General features: G+C 45.4%; 1 protein-coding gene across 5 annotated transcripts in view; it reads left to right on the top strand.

The window, feature by feature from the left end:
* The window catches only part of LYRM4 (LYR motif containing 4), a 198,450-nt gene that overhangs the window by 122,753 nt on the left and 55,681 nt on the right, over nucleotides 1-20,016 (top strand). Inside the window, exons 3-4 of one of the 5 annotated variants that reach the window (XM_025382282.1) lie at nucleotides 1,841-1,871; nucleotides 3,741-4,431. The exons of the other annotated variants lie outside the window; for them this stretch is intronic. Coding sequence (XP_025238067.1) covers nucleotides 1,841-1,846 — 6 coding nt within the window. The 3' untranslated portion in view covers nucleotides 1,847-1,871; nucleotides 3,741-4,431. Of the gene's footprint in view, nucleotides 1-1,840; nucleotides 1,872-3,740; nucleotides 4,432-20,016 lie in introns of those variants that run through there. 5 annotated transcript variants of the gene reach the window in all.

Raw genomic sequence — 20,016 nt, 5'->3', positions numbered from 1 at the left:
TGTACAGGTTTAAATACTCCTTCCTCCAAACAGACTTTTTCAATCTTTTCAAATTTTAGTTAAGCTTTATTTTGTTTTAAGTATTGTTAAAAGAAAAACCTTAGACAAATTAACCAAGTTTAACTGAGCAAATAACAATTTGCAAATCAGGCGGCCTATGAGTCAGAATAGGTTCAGGGAGGCTCCAGCACCGTCATGTGCTGAAAGATTTTTTTTTCTTTTGAGACAGGGTCTCGCTCTATTGCCCAGGCTGGGAGGCAGTGGTGTGATCACGGCTCACTGCAGCCTTGGACTCCCAGGCTTAAGTGATCTTCCCCCCTAAGCCTCCCAAGTAGCTGGGCCAGGCACAGCACCATGGCCCACTAATTTTTGTATTTTGGGAGGGACAGGGCTTTACCACGTTTTCCAGGCTGGTCTCAAACTCCTGGGCAGGAGTGATCCACCTGCCTCAGCCTGAGAATTGGTGGTGTGCTTGTCCCAGCTGCTTGGGAGTCTTATGTGGGAGGATCACTTGAGCCTGGGAGGCCAAAGCTGCAGGGAGCCATGATCACAGCACTGCCCTGGAGCCTGGGCAACAGAGCGAGACCCTGTCTCAAAAAAAAAAAAAAAAAAAGTGGTGGGGTCACAGGCATGAGCCACCACACCCCAGCCTGGAAGAAAATTTATAGGCACAAAAAAGGAAAAGGACGTACAGAAAATGGAAGTGAGATGCTAAACAGCCAGACTGGCTACAGTTTGTTTGTTTGCCGTATTTGAGCGCAGTTTGAACAATTGGCTGCCGGTAGCCAAAGCTCAGTGATCAGCACAAGAGTAGATTATAGTCTGTGTAACACATCCAGTTAGGTTACCATTCACTATGTACACAGAAACCTTTAAAATATGTAAAGAGGCAGCTTTAGGCTAACCCTAATTTAACAATATCTTGTTAATATTAAACACAATCATAGCAAAAATGTCGAAAACTAGTCAAGTGCTACTGTTTTAAATCGAGCCAAACATTAACTTTTATCTGATACTCGTCCGTGCCCTACTCCAGTGTGTATTTGTAAATACAGAGTGACCTGTGTCATGAATGAACCTTGATATCCTGTTGCCTAACTTTGAATGAAGCCTGTGCCTTCATTGGTCAGAGTTGTGGATGTGATATGCTCACCATGTTTCCAGAGTCCGAGTTCTGGATATGATATGCTCACCATGTTTCCAGAGTCCGAGTTCTGGATATGATATGCTCACCATGTTTCCAGAGTTGCTGGTGTTNCCAGAGTCCGAGTTCTGGATATGATATGCTCACCATGTTTCCAGAGTTGCTGGTGTTTCTCCAGTTAGCGAGGTGGAAATGCAGCAGTGCCTGGGAATATCAGAGGCATTGGGCTGACAGGGGTACTTTGCTCTGCCACTCACCAGAACATTGTTCATTCAGAATAAGCTACTTCTGCTCTTCTCCTACCACAGAGATGTCAAGACCTATTTCCCGAGAATGTTAACAAGGACGACATTCAATTACATCGACAAAGTACCTAGCGTAAGGGCCTAGAACATAGTAGGTACTCAATGAACATTAATATTATTCTTCTTTTGAGATCAAATTCTTTTAGGCTTATGTGTAACAATCACTTTGAAGTCCTCTGATTGCTCAAAAGACTTTCTTTAAGACTTCAAAGTATTAACCTGATTTTGAAGAGCAAAATGTCTGTGTCTAAAGGATTAATCTCATGTCTATCTTTTAACCTGTCTTAAACACCTCTAACACTTGCTTCTGTTTGAAATCCCAAAGACCTCTTTCTTTCTGTTAACTCTTACTCTTAACTTTCTTTTAGTTTTTTCTCTTTTTTCCCCCCAGGCATAAAGTCCATAGTCATGTCTGCCACCAGGTTTGTTTTCTATTGCATCTCGATATTTTCTTGTGTTTTCAGGGGGGAGCATGTTAGAATTCCTTAATATACAGATGTCATTGTATATAAGGTTTTCTTGTGACTTAGTCTAGAAATCAGTCATTAAAAAAAGTAATTATTCTTACTGGCTACTGATAAAAATTCTTTAAGTAAGAAAAACTATCGAATATATATATATACACACTTTTTTTTTTTTTTTTTTTTTTTTTTTGGATACAGGGTGTCACTCTGTTGGCCCAGGCTGAAGTGCAGCTGGCATGATTATGGTTCACTGCAGCCTTGACCTCCCCAGTCTCAGGTGATCCTCCCACCTCAGCCTCCCAAGTAGCTGGGACTACAGGCGTGTGCCACCATGCCCGGTTAATTTTTGTGTTGTTTGTAGAGACAGGGTTTTGCCATGTTGCCCAGGCTGGTCTCAAACTCCTAGGCTCAAGCAATCTGCCCACCTTGGCCTCCCAACGTGCTGGGATTACAGGTGTGCGCGACCACACCTGGCCTTTGAATATCTTTTCTTCTATATATAAAATCTTGGCAGAAATGTCTTCTTTTGTCATCATGAAATTTACTTTCATGAAACCTTCTGAGAGCCCCTTATCTACCATTAGTCTTTTTGGAATCCTTTTTGACCTGCTGAAAGGCAGCGCCATGGTATTTTTCTTGGTGACTTGTGGAGCCACCACCATACCCAGTACATTTTGACTAAAGTCAAAGTTAAGTCTGCACCACTTCAAGTCTATGAGTAACACAGTGGAAAGGGGTCAGAAGACTTGGCTGTTGTGATTTGCAAAAATGGCAGGACGAATGCTCCATATCCTCCCTCAAAAATACATTCAGATGAGGATAATTTGGGTGTTGGCCACAGGCAGCTTGCAAACTCAAAGCCTTGTCAACTCTTACTCCAGTGTGTGACCTGAGTGGAAATGTCTGCAAAAGAGCAGGAATCCTCTCTTCTTTGAGAATAGGGCAACAATCGAGTGGGTGGTTTTAATTATTCAGATGGAGTCACAGGACATTAGATGCAGAATATTAAAATCTCCATCATCCAGGGAAAATTATTTTAAATACAGGTAGACATATAGAGGCATATCACCAGCTGGGTAGCAAAGTCATTTTTTAAAGAACACCAGAGTTCCTTTGTGAGGAGGAACTGCGCGCAGAGATGATGCTCAGTATCAATACAGTGAGATTACAAAGTACAAACCTGAACACCTTTGTAAGCTTCTCACTAAGTGGAGGAGTGGGGCCAATTCCAAGAGCTTGGTGTTTGCTTGTCTGGTAATCTCTTGACAGATCCTAGAAGCAACAATTCTATGTTGAGGCTTAAAAAGAAGAGGTAGTGTGATCCAGCAATCCCATCCCTCCATGTATACTCAAGAGAAATGAAAACATGTCCACACAAAGACTTACATGCAAATATTTATTGAAACTTTATTAGCAATAGCCAAAAAGTAGAAACAACTCAGATGGCCATCAGATAATAAATGGATGAGCAACATGTGGTGTAGCCATACAATAAAAGTATTACTGGTGGTAAAACGGAACAAAGCACTGACACGCGCTAGACCATGGATGGTCCTTGAGAACATTATGCTATGGGAAAGAAGCCAGACACAAAAAGTCATGTATGGTATGATTTCGTTTTTATGAAATGGCCAAAATAGGCGAATGCGTAGAGACAGAAAGTGGGTTAGTGGTTGCCAGGGGCTAGGGAGGATGGGACATGTAAAAGGTGACTAATGAGTGGTGTTTCCTTGGGAGTAATGAAAATGCTCTAAAACTGATTGTGGTAATGGGTGCACAACTGTGAATATACTAAAAACCATTGAATTGTACACTTTAATTGGATAGATTTGATGGTGTATGAATTAAATCTCCATAAAGCTGTTAAGAGACATCAGGAAGAGACCAGAGTTTCTTCTGTGCAGAGCCCTCTGCCACAGGAAATGAAGGAAGTCTACCCAGTCCTCCTACAGGCGTTGCTCCTTGGGGTGGTTTAGCGTGCCGTTACCACAGACCGTGGCTAGGACCTGTGAGACTCATTTGTAAATGCCGCCTTCTTTGACAATACCTGGGATTGTTGAAAGGGAAGTAATCAATTACTAGAAGCCATAAATTGAATGCTGTGTGCCAGGCGTTGTACTAAGACATTATAAATACCATCTAATTTATGTAAAATTGATATTATCCCATTCTGTAGGTGAGGAAACTGAGACTACAGAGTTAGGTGAAACCCAAGGTTTCTGAGCCAGTGATTGGCAGAGCAGGTGTTTAAACCAGGTTTATCTTGGAACAAACCCCAGGCTCTTAAGTACTACATTAGCCTGCCTTCTCCCTTCTCCACCCTCAACCCAGCCCCAGTCAAAAAAGCAGCAGGAAATGGGCCAAGTTATCACTTAGAAGAATATTGATTTGGTTTTAAAAGTATTGAATAGAATGACCAAATGATCTAGTAATTCCGTTTCTCAGTATATGCCTCAGAACTGAAAGCAGGGACTCAAAATGATACTTGCCCACCAACGTTCACAGCAGTATTATTCACAACAGCAACCCAGTGTCCTCAACAGATGGATGGATGAACAAAGTGTGGTGTAGCCATACAGTGGAATGTTACTCAGCCCTAAAAAGGAAGGAAATTCCGCCATATGCCACAACAAGGATGAACCTTGAGGACATTGTCCTAAGTGAAGTAAGCCATAAAATAAACAAATGCTGTATTATTCCACTTATAGGGGTCCCTAGAGTCCCCCTATAGACAGAAAGTAGAATTGGGGTTGCGAAGGGCTGGAGGGGAGGGGGAGCGGAGAGTTAGTGTTTAATGGCTACAGGGTTTCATGGAGGAAAATGAAAAGATTCCGGAGAAGGGTGCTGTTGATGGTTGTACAACAGTGTGAATGTACTTAACGCCACCGAACTGTACGCTTAAAATGGATAAAATGGTACATGTTGTGTTTTGTAGATTTAACACACACACACACACACCAGTATTGTGTGTGTTTGAAAGTCTAGAGCTAGAAAGCTTTTTTGAGTGTATTTAGCAGGAAAACTTAGAAGAAAGTTCTTGTCTTTGGAGGAGACAGGCCTGAGGCATCCAGAGGGAATGGAGGCCACCCAGGGAGGCAATTCCGTTCCCACGAAAATCACACCTGGAGCGATCCGCACTCGTCACAGTCCTAGGAGTGCTGTTACCAAGGGAGAGGAAGGAGAAGGAATAGGGATGAGGTCTCTGAAATACACATTTGATGACATTTTCCCCAATTTGTTAGTTTGCAATGACTAAGACTTTTTGCTTTTTAGCCTGTTATGATGGAAAAATGTGAACATATACAAAAGTAGGTAGAATTGTCAAATGAGTCCTGTGTATCCATCACCCATTTTTCAGAGTTAGATACTCTGTAATATCAATAGCTGGTATTTTTTTCATCCTTACAGCTACCCATGCTCTCCCGTATTGTTTTGAAAAAAATGTGTATTCATTTCATATTAAACTATTTTGGTACATATCTGAAAAGATGATTCTTTTTAAAACATAGCTATGATACCATTATCATAACTAACAAAATAATACTAATTCCTTAATATCATCAAATACAAAGTGTTAAAATTTTAATGTCTCACAAATATCACCAATTTTCAAACTGGGTGATCTGTCTGTAATAGGTCTTTAAAAGAAATCTATAGGCCCATGTGTATGTTTTTTTCTTCCTTGCTCTTCTTTTTCCTTATAATTTCTTTGTTGAAGAAGTCAGTTCTTTTATCTGGATTTTGCTGATTTTATCTTTATTTTCTTGCTTATCTTATGTAAAAACTGAAAGCCCTATCTTAACCAACTTGGTTCTTAGCCTTGGCCAGACATTACACTCACCTGGGAAGCCGGTAAAATCCTGGCATGTGTGGAAAGCAACTTGTCACTTCCTCAATAGGTTAAACATAGAATTACCATATGACCCAGCATTTTCACTCCAAAGGAATTGAAACAGGTTCAAACATAGTCTTGTATTCGTATGTTCACAGCAGCACTATTTTCAGTAGCCAAAAGATAGAAACAATCCAGATGTCCTTCAGCTGAGGAAAGGGTCAACAAAATGTGGTATATCCACGCAATGGAATAGTGTTCATCCTTAGAAGTCACGAAGTACTCATGCATGTTTACAACCTGGATGAACCTTGAAAACACTGCAGTAAATGAAAGAAGCCTGACACAAAGGCCATGTAGTATATTATTTCATTTGTATGAAATGTCTACGGAAACCCATAGAAACAGAACATAGACTAGTGGTTGCCAGAGGCTGGGAAAATAAGAAAACGGGGAGTGGCTGCTTAATGAGTATGGGGTTTCCTTTTGGGGTGACGAAAATTGCCAGAACTAAATAGTGTTGATGATTGTACAATTGTGAATGTACCTAATACCACTGAATTACGCACTTTGAAGTGGTTTAAATGGTTTTATGTTATGTGTATTTTACCACAATATTTTATAATTCTGATGTATAAGAACACCCCAGACCAAGTATCATAGTCTCTTAAGTGTGACCCAAGCATCAGAATATTCTAAAGCCCTCCAAGGGATGCCAGTGTACAAGCAAGGTTTGGAATCATTGGCAGAGGCTGGACGGGCCAGGATCACGTCTTTCAAGCCTTCCTCGCAGGTGGTGGTGGCGTGCTATATTTAAACCCGTGCAAGTTTGCTTCTGTTTTCTAAAGGACAGCCACGTCCCTTGCATCCCTGTCAGACAGCGGACACTGTCAGGAATCTGCTGTCTACAGTCACAAAAAAAGTTCTGTCCTTTTTTAGAAAATAAAACTTAGTAAAACCTAAGAAGAAAACGATCGATCATCTTGATTTTGTTTTTATATGAGAGGAAAGGGCCCTCTGTTTCTAGCTACCATCTTGATGTGTAAAACAGTGCTGCCTATGGCCTCACCCGTGAGATGGCAACACGGGGACAAGTGGCCCTCAGGCTGCCCAGCACATGCGCACACACTCTACCCAACACAACAACAACAACAAAAAGAGGCAAGAGGCAAAGTAACCACTCCTGATTCCTTGGGGAGACTGGCGAATCTCCTGTAGTCATCTTTCTCCTGCAGTGTCTGGTGCTGCCGTCACACGCGTAGAATCTCAGCAGTGCGTGCTTCCCTACCCTGGGAAGGAAATGTCATTTCCTTGCAAGACTCACTTCTCATGAGCACTGATAGGCCACAGCTGCTGCTGGCTCTGCAGCCTTGGCAGAGCTGCAAATAGGTTAAATGGAGATGGGAGTTCTAGTTCTCCTTTGCTTCAGCCAGCTTCCTTTTCTGGCTAAATCTGAATAAACCCAAAGAAACTGGGCAAGTGGTTTGTGGCTCCCCGTGGAGCTTCACAAAGGTAAGTTCCACTTATGTGATCCAAGAGATGGTTGGCTTGTGATTTTCTTTGCTCAGCATTACTCGTTAATATCCTGAACTCACATTTCTGAAAACAACTGTAGCTGAGATGTGCTCCTGGAGCAGAACTACAAGTTAAACTTGGAAATCAAACCTCCCACTTTCACTCTCAGCCTTTTGTAGCACAGACTGGGTACTCCTCCTTGAAAGCATGGGATTTTCATTTAAAATGTTCATTAGAAAGAAGACACTCTTTCAGAGGAGGTGTGTTGTAGTTTTCATTTTTGTTTTTGTTTTTGTTTTTTTAAGTGCTAGATTTTGAAGTCAGAAGACCTGGAAAGGAATATCTCAGCTCCATAATTCATTTACCAGTTGTGCAAATGTACACAGGTTACTCAGTTTCTCTGGTTCCATATACTCATTCGTAAGGAAATGTGAATATTATGTATTGCATAGGACAGGGCAAAAACTGTGAGAAACTAAAGCATGTAAGGTTAGCACATGCCCAAGAAATGTCACTTTCCTAAATATGTGTTGCTTATGTATTAAGCAAGTAATCCTCAAACTTAATCCCAAAGAGGCAGGGAGGTTAAGAGGCGAGATGCAAAAATGCCCTTTTTCTTTTCTGTGGGCATGTCCTGAAAGCCACAAGGAATTGAGTACAATCATGAAAACTTGCCTTGGGTTAAACCAAGTTAAAATTTAGGATCTGCTGATATGTCTTGATCTGTCAACTGGGGATCCACAACTGCTTAAAGATAAAGGCGTACGTCAGGGATAAAATAGAGAAGCCAAGGCATACAATGATTGCCTCTCAATTATGAGTTGTATCCTGCTGCTTCTTTTCACAAAACATATTTTCCAAGTCTTTAAATATTCTTCTATAATGTCATTCTTAATAATTGCATAGTGAGGATATGGCGTAGGAAAAAGCTATGGACAGCTCTGTGGCAGCTAATTTGAAAATCTAATAAAAAAGTAAATTAACCTGAGGAATAGAAAGCTTGAATAGACCAATTACCATAGAAGAGATTAAAATATCTACTGGTTTGAACCTTTTCAGACTTTCTTTTGGCCTAGCCCTTGATGAATTTTTGTGAATGGCTTACAGACAACGTTTTCTTTGTTGCTTTTGGAGGGAGCTTTCTTGCAGGCACAATTTTCTTTTTTCTCTTTTAAGAGATGAGGTGCCAAGTTGGCCTCAAACTCCTGGCCTCAAGTGATCCTCCTGCCTTTACCTCCCAAACTACTGGGATTACAGGCGTGAGCCATTGCACCCGGCCAGACACCATTTTGTTTTTAATGTATTCCCTGAGATACATGTGTGCGTAGCGTATTTAGTTTGTCCATTGTATTATTCAAATTCTCCGTCATTACCTTTTTAAATGTACTGTTCCTATCCAGCTTGGAAAGAGGAATGTCAAAGTTCCCTACCATCATTTTGTCTTTGTCACTTTCTCCTTTTATTTCTAATAATTTAGGTTTTATGTGCTTAGCTACAGTCTTATTTAGTGCATACAGGTTTATGACTGCTGCATCCTTTCTGTAAATGTTGCTCATTATTTAGTTTGAAGGTTTTAGACTCAATTCTGCCTTGTCAAATGTTAATACAGAACTTTCCCCCACAAATGTATCCGGTATATCTTAACGCATCCCTTGATTTTCAGTCTTCCTTTACCACTTTTGTTTAAGGGGTTTTTGTCTTGTTTTGTTACCTATCCCAGTTAGTCCATTCACATTTCATATTATGGCTGATGGAGTTGATTTTATTCTGTCTTATGCTATTACGTATTTTAGTTGATTCTGTCTTTTCCCTTCCTTATCTTTAATGGTTTTTTTTTTTTTTTTTTTTTTTTTTTTTTTTTTTTTTTTTTTTTTTTGAGACGGAGTCTCGCTCTGTCGCCCGGGCTGGAGTGCAGTGGCCGGATCTCAGCTCACTGCAAGCTCCGCCTCCCGGGTTCACGCCATTCTCCTGCCTCAGCCTCCCGAGTAGCTGGGACTACAGGCGCCCGCCGCCACGCCCGGCTAAGTTTTTGTATTTTTAGTAGAGACGGGGTTTCACCGTGTTAGCCAGGATGGTCTCGATCTCCTGACCTCGTGATCCGCCCGTCTCGGCCTCCCAAAGTGCTGGGATTACAGGCTTGAGCCACTTTAATGGTTTTATCAGGTAACTATTCATTCCCTTTTTATCTCTCTTTTCTTTTGTCACTTTGGAAATTCCATTCTACTTTTCTGTGCCCTTAATGACTGTCTTCTGTAGCCCAATGCTTATAATTAGAAGCATATATTTTTTACTATTATGTGTAAGAGGAAACCAGTTGTTCCCACCAAGCCCTGTTTCCCTAGACATACATTTCATAAGTAAGTGTATTGCTTCCTAGTTGTTCCGAGTCTCTGAGTGCTCTTCCTGCGCACCGCTTGTCGTCCTCTCCTCCGCAGTTTGAGAAGCAGCCATTTCTTTCTGATTTTTTTCTCTCTGACTCCGGGATTCCCTTAGACGTATTGGTATTTTTCTTTGTCACCTCACTGGGGCCCAGGTCTGCTTGTTAGAGTGCCCCCTGTGGCTGCAGTTCTCTAGGTGATAAAGGTGAAAGGCTCCCTACTCCGGAGGACCGGTGGGGCAGCAGCAGCGGCAGCTGCCAGTCTCCCTGTTCCCAGGTCCCCTGTGCAATCCCAGCCTGAGGAGCAGGGAGCAGCAGCCTTGCTCTCTAGCCCCTACTTGGCAGATAAAGCTCACTTGGGAGGCCAGTGTCAGCCGGATCCCCAGGGCCCCCATGTCTCCTCCAGCCCCACTAATCCCAGAATCCCAGCGTTGGCCTCCAGGCCCTGCATGGTCCACCAGGAGGAAAGCTCTCCCGAATTCCCCCTGCAGCCCACTCCCAGGCCCAAGACCTCACTCACACCAGCGTCGCCCCCAGCCCTGAGGTGGGTACAGGGGAAGCGTAGTCTATTCAGGGCTCCACAGTTCAGAATTCCTCTCTCTAGTACCTCTTAATAAAAAGATTTCAGATGTAATTAGTTTTTGTAGTCAGAGCTGGGAACCTAATCCATATTTAGAACATAATCTGTAAGAAAAGCATATTCCAAGTACTTCACCAACTTTGAATAAAGACTTCCGCAGCACAGCTTCCTTCCCACCCTTCCACACCCCTGCTTCGCCTCGGCACGAATCTCTCTGACTTGGCCTGTTGGGCTGCTTTGTGCTCTCGCTTCTCCCTCCCTTCAGTGTGGCTGGTAGAGTAAGGATAGTCCTAGAGCTATATTTTCACATTTTCTACAGTAAGGTACATTAAAATTTTTAAAAATAATTGTTTTCAACAAAGCCATAAAGTAAGATATGGTAGGTTGAATAATGACCCCCAAAGGCGTCCACATCCTAATCCACGAGACCTGTGAATGTTACATTTTATGGCAAAAGGGACTTCACAGGTATGATCAAATGAAGATCTTAAGATGGAGATCAGCCTGGGTTATCCACATTGGCCTACTGAAATCACAACTATTATTCTAAGAGGAAGGCAGAGGGAGGCTTGACTGCTGAGGGAGAGAACGTGACAGAAGCAGAGATCGGAGTGGCTGCTCTGAGGATGAGGCAGGCACCACACGCTAAGCAATGCAGGAGGCCATGCAAGCTGGAAAAGACAAGGAAACAGATTCTCCCCAGAGCCTCGGGAAGAAGCCAGCCCTGACAACACCTGGACTTTCACCCAGTGAAACTGATTTTTGACTTCTGGCCTCCATAACTGTAAGAGAATAAGTTTGTGTTGTTCTAAGCCACCTGTTTGGGGGTAATTTTTGACTGCAGCATTAGGAACCTAACACACAGGGCAATCCTTTGGAGAAACCTGGGTTGCCTCAGGGCAGCCCGCAAGCCCAATGCCACTATTTCCCATATCCCCAGCTGAGTGCGGGAGCAGGTAGACGCAGTCCTAGGATCTCACCATCAAGTGCAGTGGTCCTTGATTCCCTGGAAGCATGGCTGGAGTGCAGGCAGTGGCTAGTTGCAGCTTCTAAGCCCTCAGAGACAGTGCACACATGGAGAGAAGTCCTTTGGGGGGTTGAGCATTTTTTTGAGCAAATGCATATGTAAGGAGCACATCAGAAGCTCTGGAGAGGCAAAGTCAAGCCTTTGAAGGGCGTAGGCCCAAGCACTGGCTGCCCAAGAGAAGCCCCAGGCCGTCTCTGGTGGTAGCGTCACCTAGTCATGCAGGTGACATGGGGCCTCACACAAAAGATGTAAGTAAAAGCAAGATTGATAAGCTTGGTCATACCCCATGTAGTCGTTCACATCCAGAGTCGTGTGAGAACATGGATGGGAACTGTGGACAAAGAGGAAACCAGAAGAACAGTAAGAGGGTTCAAGAGACATGTTCACAAAATGGTCATGAGGGAAAAGAAGAGGGAGGCATCTTCTCCAAATGCACGTGTTTGTTTTGTGACTGTCACTTCCTCACAAGGGGCACTGAAATCTCAAGACAGGATTTCCTTCCCTGAAGAGGGAAAAGTAAAAGGTGGCTCCTTCTTATCTGCCATCTGTCATCCAGGCAGCCTTGTCACTTAGACTTTCCTCGAAGAGATGCACTCCACCACTATGAAGCCCAACAGTCCCATTTACTCCTGAGTGAGGGCTGAGCTAGGGACGCGATTTGTATCTACAAGGCCACAGGGCATTCTTACTTTGCAACTCCGTGTCACCCCTACCTACAGCTGGGAGCAGGGTGTGAGCAGTGATGGGTGCCCTGCTTCCAGGATATAAATGTCATCACTGCTATCCTCTTCACTATTGGCAGCTTCTATAAAATATTTCTCTGCAGACAGTAAGAAACCTAAGTTTGGATTTTGACTTAATTTTTGTTATTCCGAGCAGAACCAAATTTGCTTTATAGAGAAATCAACAACTGTAAGACACCCTCTCCCACTGCCTGCCCAGACTCTTCCTCATCCAGGTGCCGATTTGGCTACCACCAAAAAAATTGTAAAGGATGGTGCAAATGTCAATTTCCAGGTTTCATGCTGTCCTATAATTCGGCAGGATGTCTCCATTGGAGGAAATAGGGTGAAGGGTACAGGGACCCTCTACTATTTTTTGCAACTTCCTGTGAATGTATATTTATTTCAAAATTAAAAGCAAGGGTTAAAAATGGTAAATTGTAATGTAACAATGTTGTTTTTATCACAGGTTTTTAAAAACCAACTAAAAATAAATAAAAATGAAAAAAGGATACAGATCACAGTGTCCGTTAGAAAAATAACATAAGCTATAAATGCAAGCTATATGTGTAATTGTCTAGTTGCCACATTTTTTTTTTATTTTTTTTTTTTTATTTTTTTGAGACGGAGTCTCACTCTGTCACCCAGGCTGGAGTGCGGTGGCGCAATCTTGGCTCACTGCAAGCTCCGCCTCCCGGGTTCACGCCATTCTCCTACCTCAGCCTCCCAAGTAGCTGGGACTACAGGTGCCCGCCACCAGGCCCAGCTAATTTTTTGTATTTTTTTTAGTAGAGACGGGGTTTCACCGAATTAGCCAGGATGGTCTCGATCTCCTGACCTTGTGATCCGCCCGCCTCGGCCTCCCAAAGTGCTAGGATTACAGGCGTGAGCCACTGCGCCCAGCCAAGTTGCCACATTTTAAAAAGCAAAAAAGAACAGACAAAATTAATTCGAATAACATAATTTCTTTAACCCAGTATATTTAAAATATTGCCATTTAAGCAATACAAACAAAAAAATTAAGATATTTTGCTTTTTTTCTTACTAAGTCTTTGAAACCCAGTCTGTATTTTATACTTATAGAACATCTCTGTTTGGACCAGCCATATTTCAAGTGCTAAATAGCCACATGTCCAATAGAGTAGCACAAGTCTAGACAGTATTGGGGCTATAATTGCAAAATCTTTAATGACTTTTTAACCTGTATTTTTAACATCTTTATTGAGAATTCACATACCTTAAAATTCACCCATTTAAAGTATATTATTCGGCCAGGCACGGTGGCTTATGCTGTAATTGCAGTACATGTGAGAGGCCGAGGTGGGTGGATCACTTGAGCCCAGGAGTTTGAGACCATCCTGGGTAACATGACAAAACCCTATCTCCACAAAAAATACAAAAAGAGGCTGGGTGCGGTGGCACATGCCTATAATCCCAGTACTTTGGGAGGCTGACGTGGGCAGATTACTTAAGGTCAGAAGTTTGAGACCAGCCTGGCCAAGATGGTGAAACCCTGTCTCTACTAAAAATACAAAAATTAGCCGGGTGTGGTGTCAGGTGCCTGAAGACCCAGCTACTTGGGATGTTGAGACAGGAGAATTGCTTGAACCTGGGAGGCAGAGGTTGCAGTGAGCCAAGATCGTGCCTGGGTAACAGAGTGAGACTCTGTCTCAGAAAAATAAATAAATCAATAAAATATATTATTCACTGGTTTTTAGTATATTCAGAGTTGTGCCAGCATCACTACAATCAATTTTAAAACATTTTCAGCACCCCAGAAAGAAACCCCGTACTCATTGGCAGTTGCTCCACATTCCCTCCCACTGGCCTACCCATCCCCAGCCACTAACCTGCCTTCTGTCTCTGTGTATTGGCCTATTCTGGATATTTCATATAAGTTGAATCATACAGTATGTGACCTTTCGTGTTTGGCTTTTATCAGTTAGCATAATATTTTCAAGGTTCATCCTTATAGCGTGTATCTGAACCTCGTTCGTTTTTGTGGCTACATAATATTCCATTTTATGAATATACCACATTTTATTTATTTGTTCTTCAGTTAATATGTCTTTGGGCTGTTTTCACTTCTTGGCTGTTGTGAACTGTGTTGCTGTGATCAGATCTGCACGTTTCTGAGGCGCATGTTTTCATTCCCTTGGGTGTGGCTGCTGTACAGAATCATTCTTGCACTGCACTGCAGTTGCTTTTTCATGCATTTCTCTTGGCCGTGATCTGCCTGCTGTCTGCATTCTTCAAATATCTGAGCATTTCTAGCAACTTCACTGCCGATCTCCCCGTGGTCTTGAAGGGTTTGTTTCCATTCCCCTGAGCATTATACTTAGTCGGTGCTCGTGGCCTGGCTCTAGCCAGATCACTAGCAAAGGGCCAAGGATGTGAAGGGCTTTCATCACTGTCTCCCAAGGGAGAGGAAGCCTTGCGTTTGCACAGCTCCGAAAGAGCCATTGTTTTGCATCAGAAGACCTTAGGATACTTCTATCAAAAAATAAAGGAAATAATCTTCATATCTAAAGGGCTCAACTTTGTGGTAAACTCTGCAGCTTTCTACAATAGGTTCCCCAAGGTAAGTGGCAGGAACATATTACCGTAATTCAGAAATAAACCATGTGAGTGGTGAAAGGCGATATCTTTGCAAACTGCCCAGAAGGAAGATCTTGTCCCACCAATGGGCAGGGTCCTTAGGGTTGGACCCAGCGTCAGTGTCCCTTCGTCTTGATGCTGGGAGAAGTAGATCAGCCACCTTGTTTGAACCAAAACACACATCAGAAATGGGTCCGAAGGAAAGCCACTTGCTGCAGGCTGAGTTTGTGGGATTCAGGGGTCAGAAAGAAAACCCAGAGCTTTTCTCACTGAGCTTATCGTCAAAGCCTTTAAGGTTTGCTTTGCCTAAAAAGATCTAAGTCCCTCCGATATCTCAGTTCCCTAATTCATATGAGTACATTAGAACATCTTGTCCCTAAACAGCATGAAGAATGCTCCTAGGAGGGCTGCCTTCCTCTGCCAGGCTCAGCTGCAGGCTTGTGGCAACTCCATATGTGGCGACCACTCTGGGATTCTTGTTCCTGTTCTGCCAGGGCTTGCCCTGAAACATTACACAGGTGCCTCCTTCTCTTGGAATTCATTCCTTCGTTCAGCAGAGTGGCTGAGGCCCTGGGCACAGGCCAGGGTCACTGTGCTCGAGCAGCTGACAGGTCCATGGGGGTGTTTGCTCACAGCCTGGGTCATGGGCTCCACCCTGGCTGCCTAGACCAAAAATTCCATGTCGAGGCAGCCAAAGCAAGTGATAGGCCAGGCCTAGTTGCTTGAAAGAGAGAGGAGAGCTGGGGGAGGGCCTGGCACCCAGCCAGGGAATGGGGATTCCATAGGAGGGAGCCGTCATAGAAACCACTGGAGGTTTCTGGGCCATGGGTTGATGTGATGAGCATGTGTCTGTAGAGGGATGACTTCAGCAGCCATGCAGGTGCAGCAAGGTGGGGCACAGGCCCCTTCTCCTTACCATGGCTGCACCAGCCACATCAGCAAGGCCAGGAAGATGCCCACAGGTCTCGTATGAAAATGACCGGCTTCCCAGACTCTTAGGAATAGTTTCACTAGGAGATGAGGGAAGCTCTGCACTGCTAGGTGCTGGGGACATGAAATGGGCTCATCCCCTGAGTTCAGGGAGCTCACAGTCTCATGTCAGAGACAAACACCAAAACCACACAAAGTATATTGACAGCCCAGTGTGGCTGGTGCTGGGATGATGACAGAGCACAGTTGTGAATAGCTGGAGCAGTTTTCCGAAGCATGGTCTGCAGCCTTGTCCCAGATCTACTAACTCATAATCTCTGGGGTGGCAGAGAGCCCTCCGGGAAATCCGACACGCACTGCAGTCTCAGCCCTGCTGGCCAAGGGAGCTGGGCAGGGAGGTGGGTCAGGGACATTTGCTGGTTGGAGCGCCAGCCCCTGTCAGAATGAAGTCCGCTGCCCACTGTTGATCCTTTGTTAAATGGCTACGTACTTGTAATCATGGTGATTAAAGTTGAATCCCATCTCCCTGAATTGAGGTGATTATTGCTTGGAGGTTCACCCATGAGGGACGAATATTTCCGAAGTCACACTTTAGGCCAGTCAGAGGCAGAGGCAAAAGGGGGAAATGGAAAAGAGGAGAAAGAACAGAGAAGCAGAGAACACATGAACTCATTAAAGCACTGTGTCCGCTAGGAAAGAAGCCTTTTCTCTAAATTTTCTTAAAACTAGAAAGTAAGGCTGGATGCAGCGGCTCACGCCTGTAATCCCAGCACTTCGTGAGGCTGAGGTGGGAGGATCGCCTGAGACAGAGCAGCAGGGGCGGCTGCGGGAGAAAAGTGGGCATGTTCTGGTGTGGAGGCCGAGGCTTCTGGGCCGGTATGTGGAGCCCGGCAAGTGGATTATTTTCCCTCTAGGTGTTTAACTGGAAGGTGTATCCAGTAAACTGGGCTTCAGGAACCACACTAGGGCTGTGGAGCCACCAGCCAGTTCCCCATGCCCTAAGACAGTCCCAGGGACCCGAGAGGAGAGCTTGCTTGAGAGAGAGTGTGTGCCCGCCCTCTCTATGGCCCTGGGAGAGCAGAGGACTACCAAAGAGCCACCACAGTTGGAGGACTGGCACCAGAAAACAGGAGGCCCAGCTCCCCACCTCCCAGACCCCGGTGTGGTCTGAGGCTCCCATTCGCATCATCTTCATCTCTTGCAGCACAGGCTGTTCTGTGCAGCTGTGCGCGCATCTCCCCTGCACAGTGCTGGAGAGAAACTGCATTGTGAGTTGCTTGATCGTGGCCTGTCACCACAGACCATGGCTTCCTTTCCAGGGACAGCCCAAACTCTTACTCCGAGGTCCTCACCCTCCAGGTGACGCTCAAAATACTGAACTGCTGTGGGCCATCAGCCTGGGCCCCTCAGAATGGAATCTGGTCATGCTAGAGCAGCATTTCAGGGACCCACCAGGCCAGACGGGGGTCAGGGCACCCCAGGGGAGGGAAAAGGGAAGAAGGCAGTTTATTAAGGAGGGGCCCTGGGAACAGCTGGAAGTTGTTCAGCTTCTGACCACAAGACCAGGACATGCTAGCGGAACGTCAGTTAGCTACCCTGGCCAAGCGTCCCCTTCCCCCAGAAGTGCTTATACCTATACTCAGACATCTCCTAGGCCCTGCCATGTGGGGGTCCTGCAGAAGAGTCTAGGACCAGCGTCTTCGGGAGTGACTCACGTTAACCAGGGCACTGCCTGTTCTGTGCTTACCGCCCCCTGCCCCACCACTGCTGACTTCCCATGTCCCACCCTCTGTTCTCTCTCTCACCTCCACTCTCGATGACCAGCTCTTCCTGAGGGCTTCTGGGAACAGAGCTGCTGCCTTCCCGAGGCTGGGGCTGGGATGAGGATATGTGTGCTGGGCGGGGGTCAAGTATTCTCAGAGCACTGGGCCCACCGCTCCAGCTGAGGCCCTGTCACGCCCTGTGGCTCAAGGCGATGTTTTCCCTCTCACCGTGTTGGTGTTCCCTTCAGCCTGATTTCTGGGTTGGGGGAGACAGAAAGGAGCCCAGGTAGTTGGGTATGTTGGTATACATATGACCCCAATATTGTTAGCCCATGACATCATTCCTGGAAGGCTCCCAAGCCCTGGGCCATTGAGAGGGTGTTGCTGGCCATGTGTTTTCAAGTCCGTGGATATCACATAGCTGCTCCCTGTTGAAGGTGAGCAGAGGAACATAGTGCAGCCATTGGGAAGAGACAGTTACGTGGAAAGATGCCTGGGATGCTGAGCGTGAAGGAGAGCACGTGCTAGGAAACCGTGCAGACAGGGATGTCGGCCTCATTGGTCTCTGTTGGTATTCACCACCATTTCTTGCATGAGCCAGATGCCAGCCCATCAGGGCAGAGGTAGGACAGCTGCCACCAGCCATGGCATGCAGTCAGGAACAGGTGGATGTGGGACTATCCAAGAGAAACTTCTGGAAAGCACTGGGTTGGCAAGAGGAAGGAGCCCAGCAGGGAAGGGGTACTCATTGTCTCTCCTCAAGGGATGTTCATTCCTGACTATTTGACGCCCAAAAGTGTCAAACTCCCCTGGACCACTTATTTAAGGAGGCTAGTAATCAGCACATTTTACAAGCCTGAATTTAAAGAAAAAAAAAAAAAGTGTGACTCCTGGTTCCTCTTCTGGAAGCCCTTTCCAGTCCTCAGTGTCACGTTTCTAGTGCGGGACCCTTAACTTGGGTTCTGCTGTGTTTGTTGCTCTGGAGATTGTGAAACTCTCAGAGTGGTGACTTCTCAATTAATGCTACCCCCCATCTGGAAGCCCACAAGGTCAGGAACTTCTAGAATCAAACGAATTAGTGTGGGTGGTTATTCTCTGTACACTCCAGCCAAGCAGGGTGTTGTCAGTCATCAGCGGGGGAAGGCAACAAGCAAAACCAAAGAGGCAGTCAATATTCCTGTCTCTGTATACAAGTCATCTGGGCTGGGCGAGCAGGCTCGGGATGTGCCTTTTTCCGCAGGTGTCTGCTGAGCTTCCCTGCTCAATTATATTCTGTTAAAGCAAATATCAAAACCAGAACTGGTTCAAGTTGACTTTTAAAAAAGGTGTCCCTGGAGGGGTAAAATAGAGGCAGCCTGATAGCCCCCAGAAAGTTTGTCAAAGATATATATCCCCCAGAGCAGGCGGTAAACACACCATCAAGAACTTGCTCATTCCCCGGACACATCCCAGGAAGGATCAGCCTCACATTTGCATCACCTTGTAGTTAATTGTAGAGCAGCCAGGATTCTGGCCTTGCTGCTGTGGTTTTGGTGGCGTGAAGCAGAGTTCAGGGAAAGACATGCAGCTGAGCTTTGGTCTCTCCCCAGATGCGGGAGTGTGACCTCTGATAGGACATGACCTCTGGCAGTTTGCCTGGGCTCTGTTGTCGCCATCCCAGGGAAATGCCAGGTCTTCCTCTGACGTGATGTTTGGGCCCTGAGTTCTGCCCAGTTCCCAGAAGGGCCTGGTGACAGTTGCAGCGGTGGTGACATGTAACATGGTGTGCTGACTGTTTGGATGCTTTTGTCTCGAGGAGGCTCTGTTGTGCAATGCTGCAGTGCCAGCCCCAGGGGACTCCTGGCTACTGGCTGGCACTGTTGATATCCACTGTCCCCATGTGGCCTTCTCTGCACTGACCATCAGGGGCGGAGAGGGTGGATGTGTAAGTGTGATGGGAGATAGCTACCTGTCTCCTGTTTTATAACTGTCTCTCCACCCTGAGCAGTGGTCTAGAGCAGCAGATAGAAATCACCCATAAAACCCAGCTCCCCTATAAAGTACAGGTGTATGTATAGAAGACAGGAAGATATTCCCTGCCTTCAGCTAGCAGTGTAGCAGGCAATAGCATCCTATAGGAACACCATAGGGTGCAAAGGCACTTCTGTCCCCTGGTTTTGTAGTCCATGGCCGTACCTTCTGGAAGAACTGTACCCAAAGTGCACCTGGTAGGAAAATCGCTACCCTGGTTTTTTGTTTTTTGGAAAAGTATGCACTCCATTGCAGGGCAGGGGTGGAGGGGGAGGAAAGCCAGGCAATACTCAAAAAATAAGTGCTCAGCCTGAATCCCCGTAGATGAGCACTGCTTCTCATTCAGGGACGCTAGTCAGAAGCAAGGAAGCGATGACATGCGTGCCCCCACCCCCCAGTTACCTCCATAAGGAAAAATTCCACAGGTGGGGCTGGGCCACCCAGGTCCTACAGAGCAGACCCCGTGACTCCAGTGCACAGACCTCAGTAGGAACCTCTGCCTTAACCCGTGTGTCCATTCAAAAAGGACTCATTCCTGCAGAGGGAACAGAAGGCTTGTGAGATGGGAACCTCTGCTAGCTGCCCACAATTTCGGACTCTTTGAGATCCATTAAAATAGTTTCATTCCTGGCCGGGCGCGGTGGCTCACACCTATAATCCTGCCACTTTGGGAGGTCGAGGTGGGTGGATCAGGAGGTTAGGGGATCAAGACCAACCTGGCCAATATGGTGAAACCCTGTCTGTACTAA

This window comes from Theropithecus gelada, chromosome 4, assembly GCF_003255815.1.
Source record: "Theropithecus gelada isolate Dixy chromosome 4, Tgel_1.0, whole genome shotgun sequence".
NCBI classification, from domain to species: Eukaryota; Metazoa; Chordata; class Mammalia; order Primates; family Cercopithecidae; genus Theropithecus; species Theropithecus gelada.
Note: the sequence above shows the minus strand (reverse complement) of the source record. Positions and strands in the feature narration are given on the sequence as shown.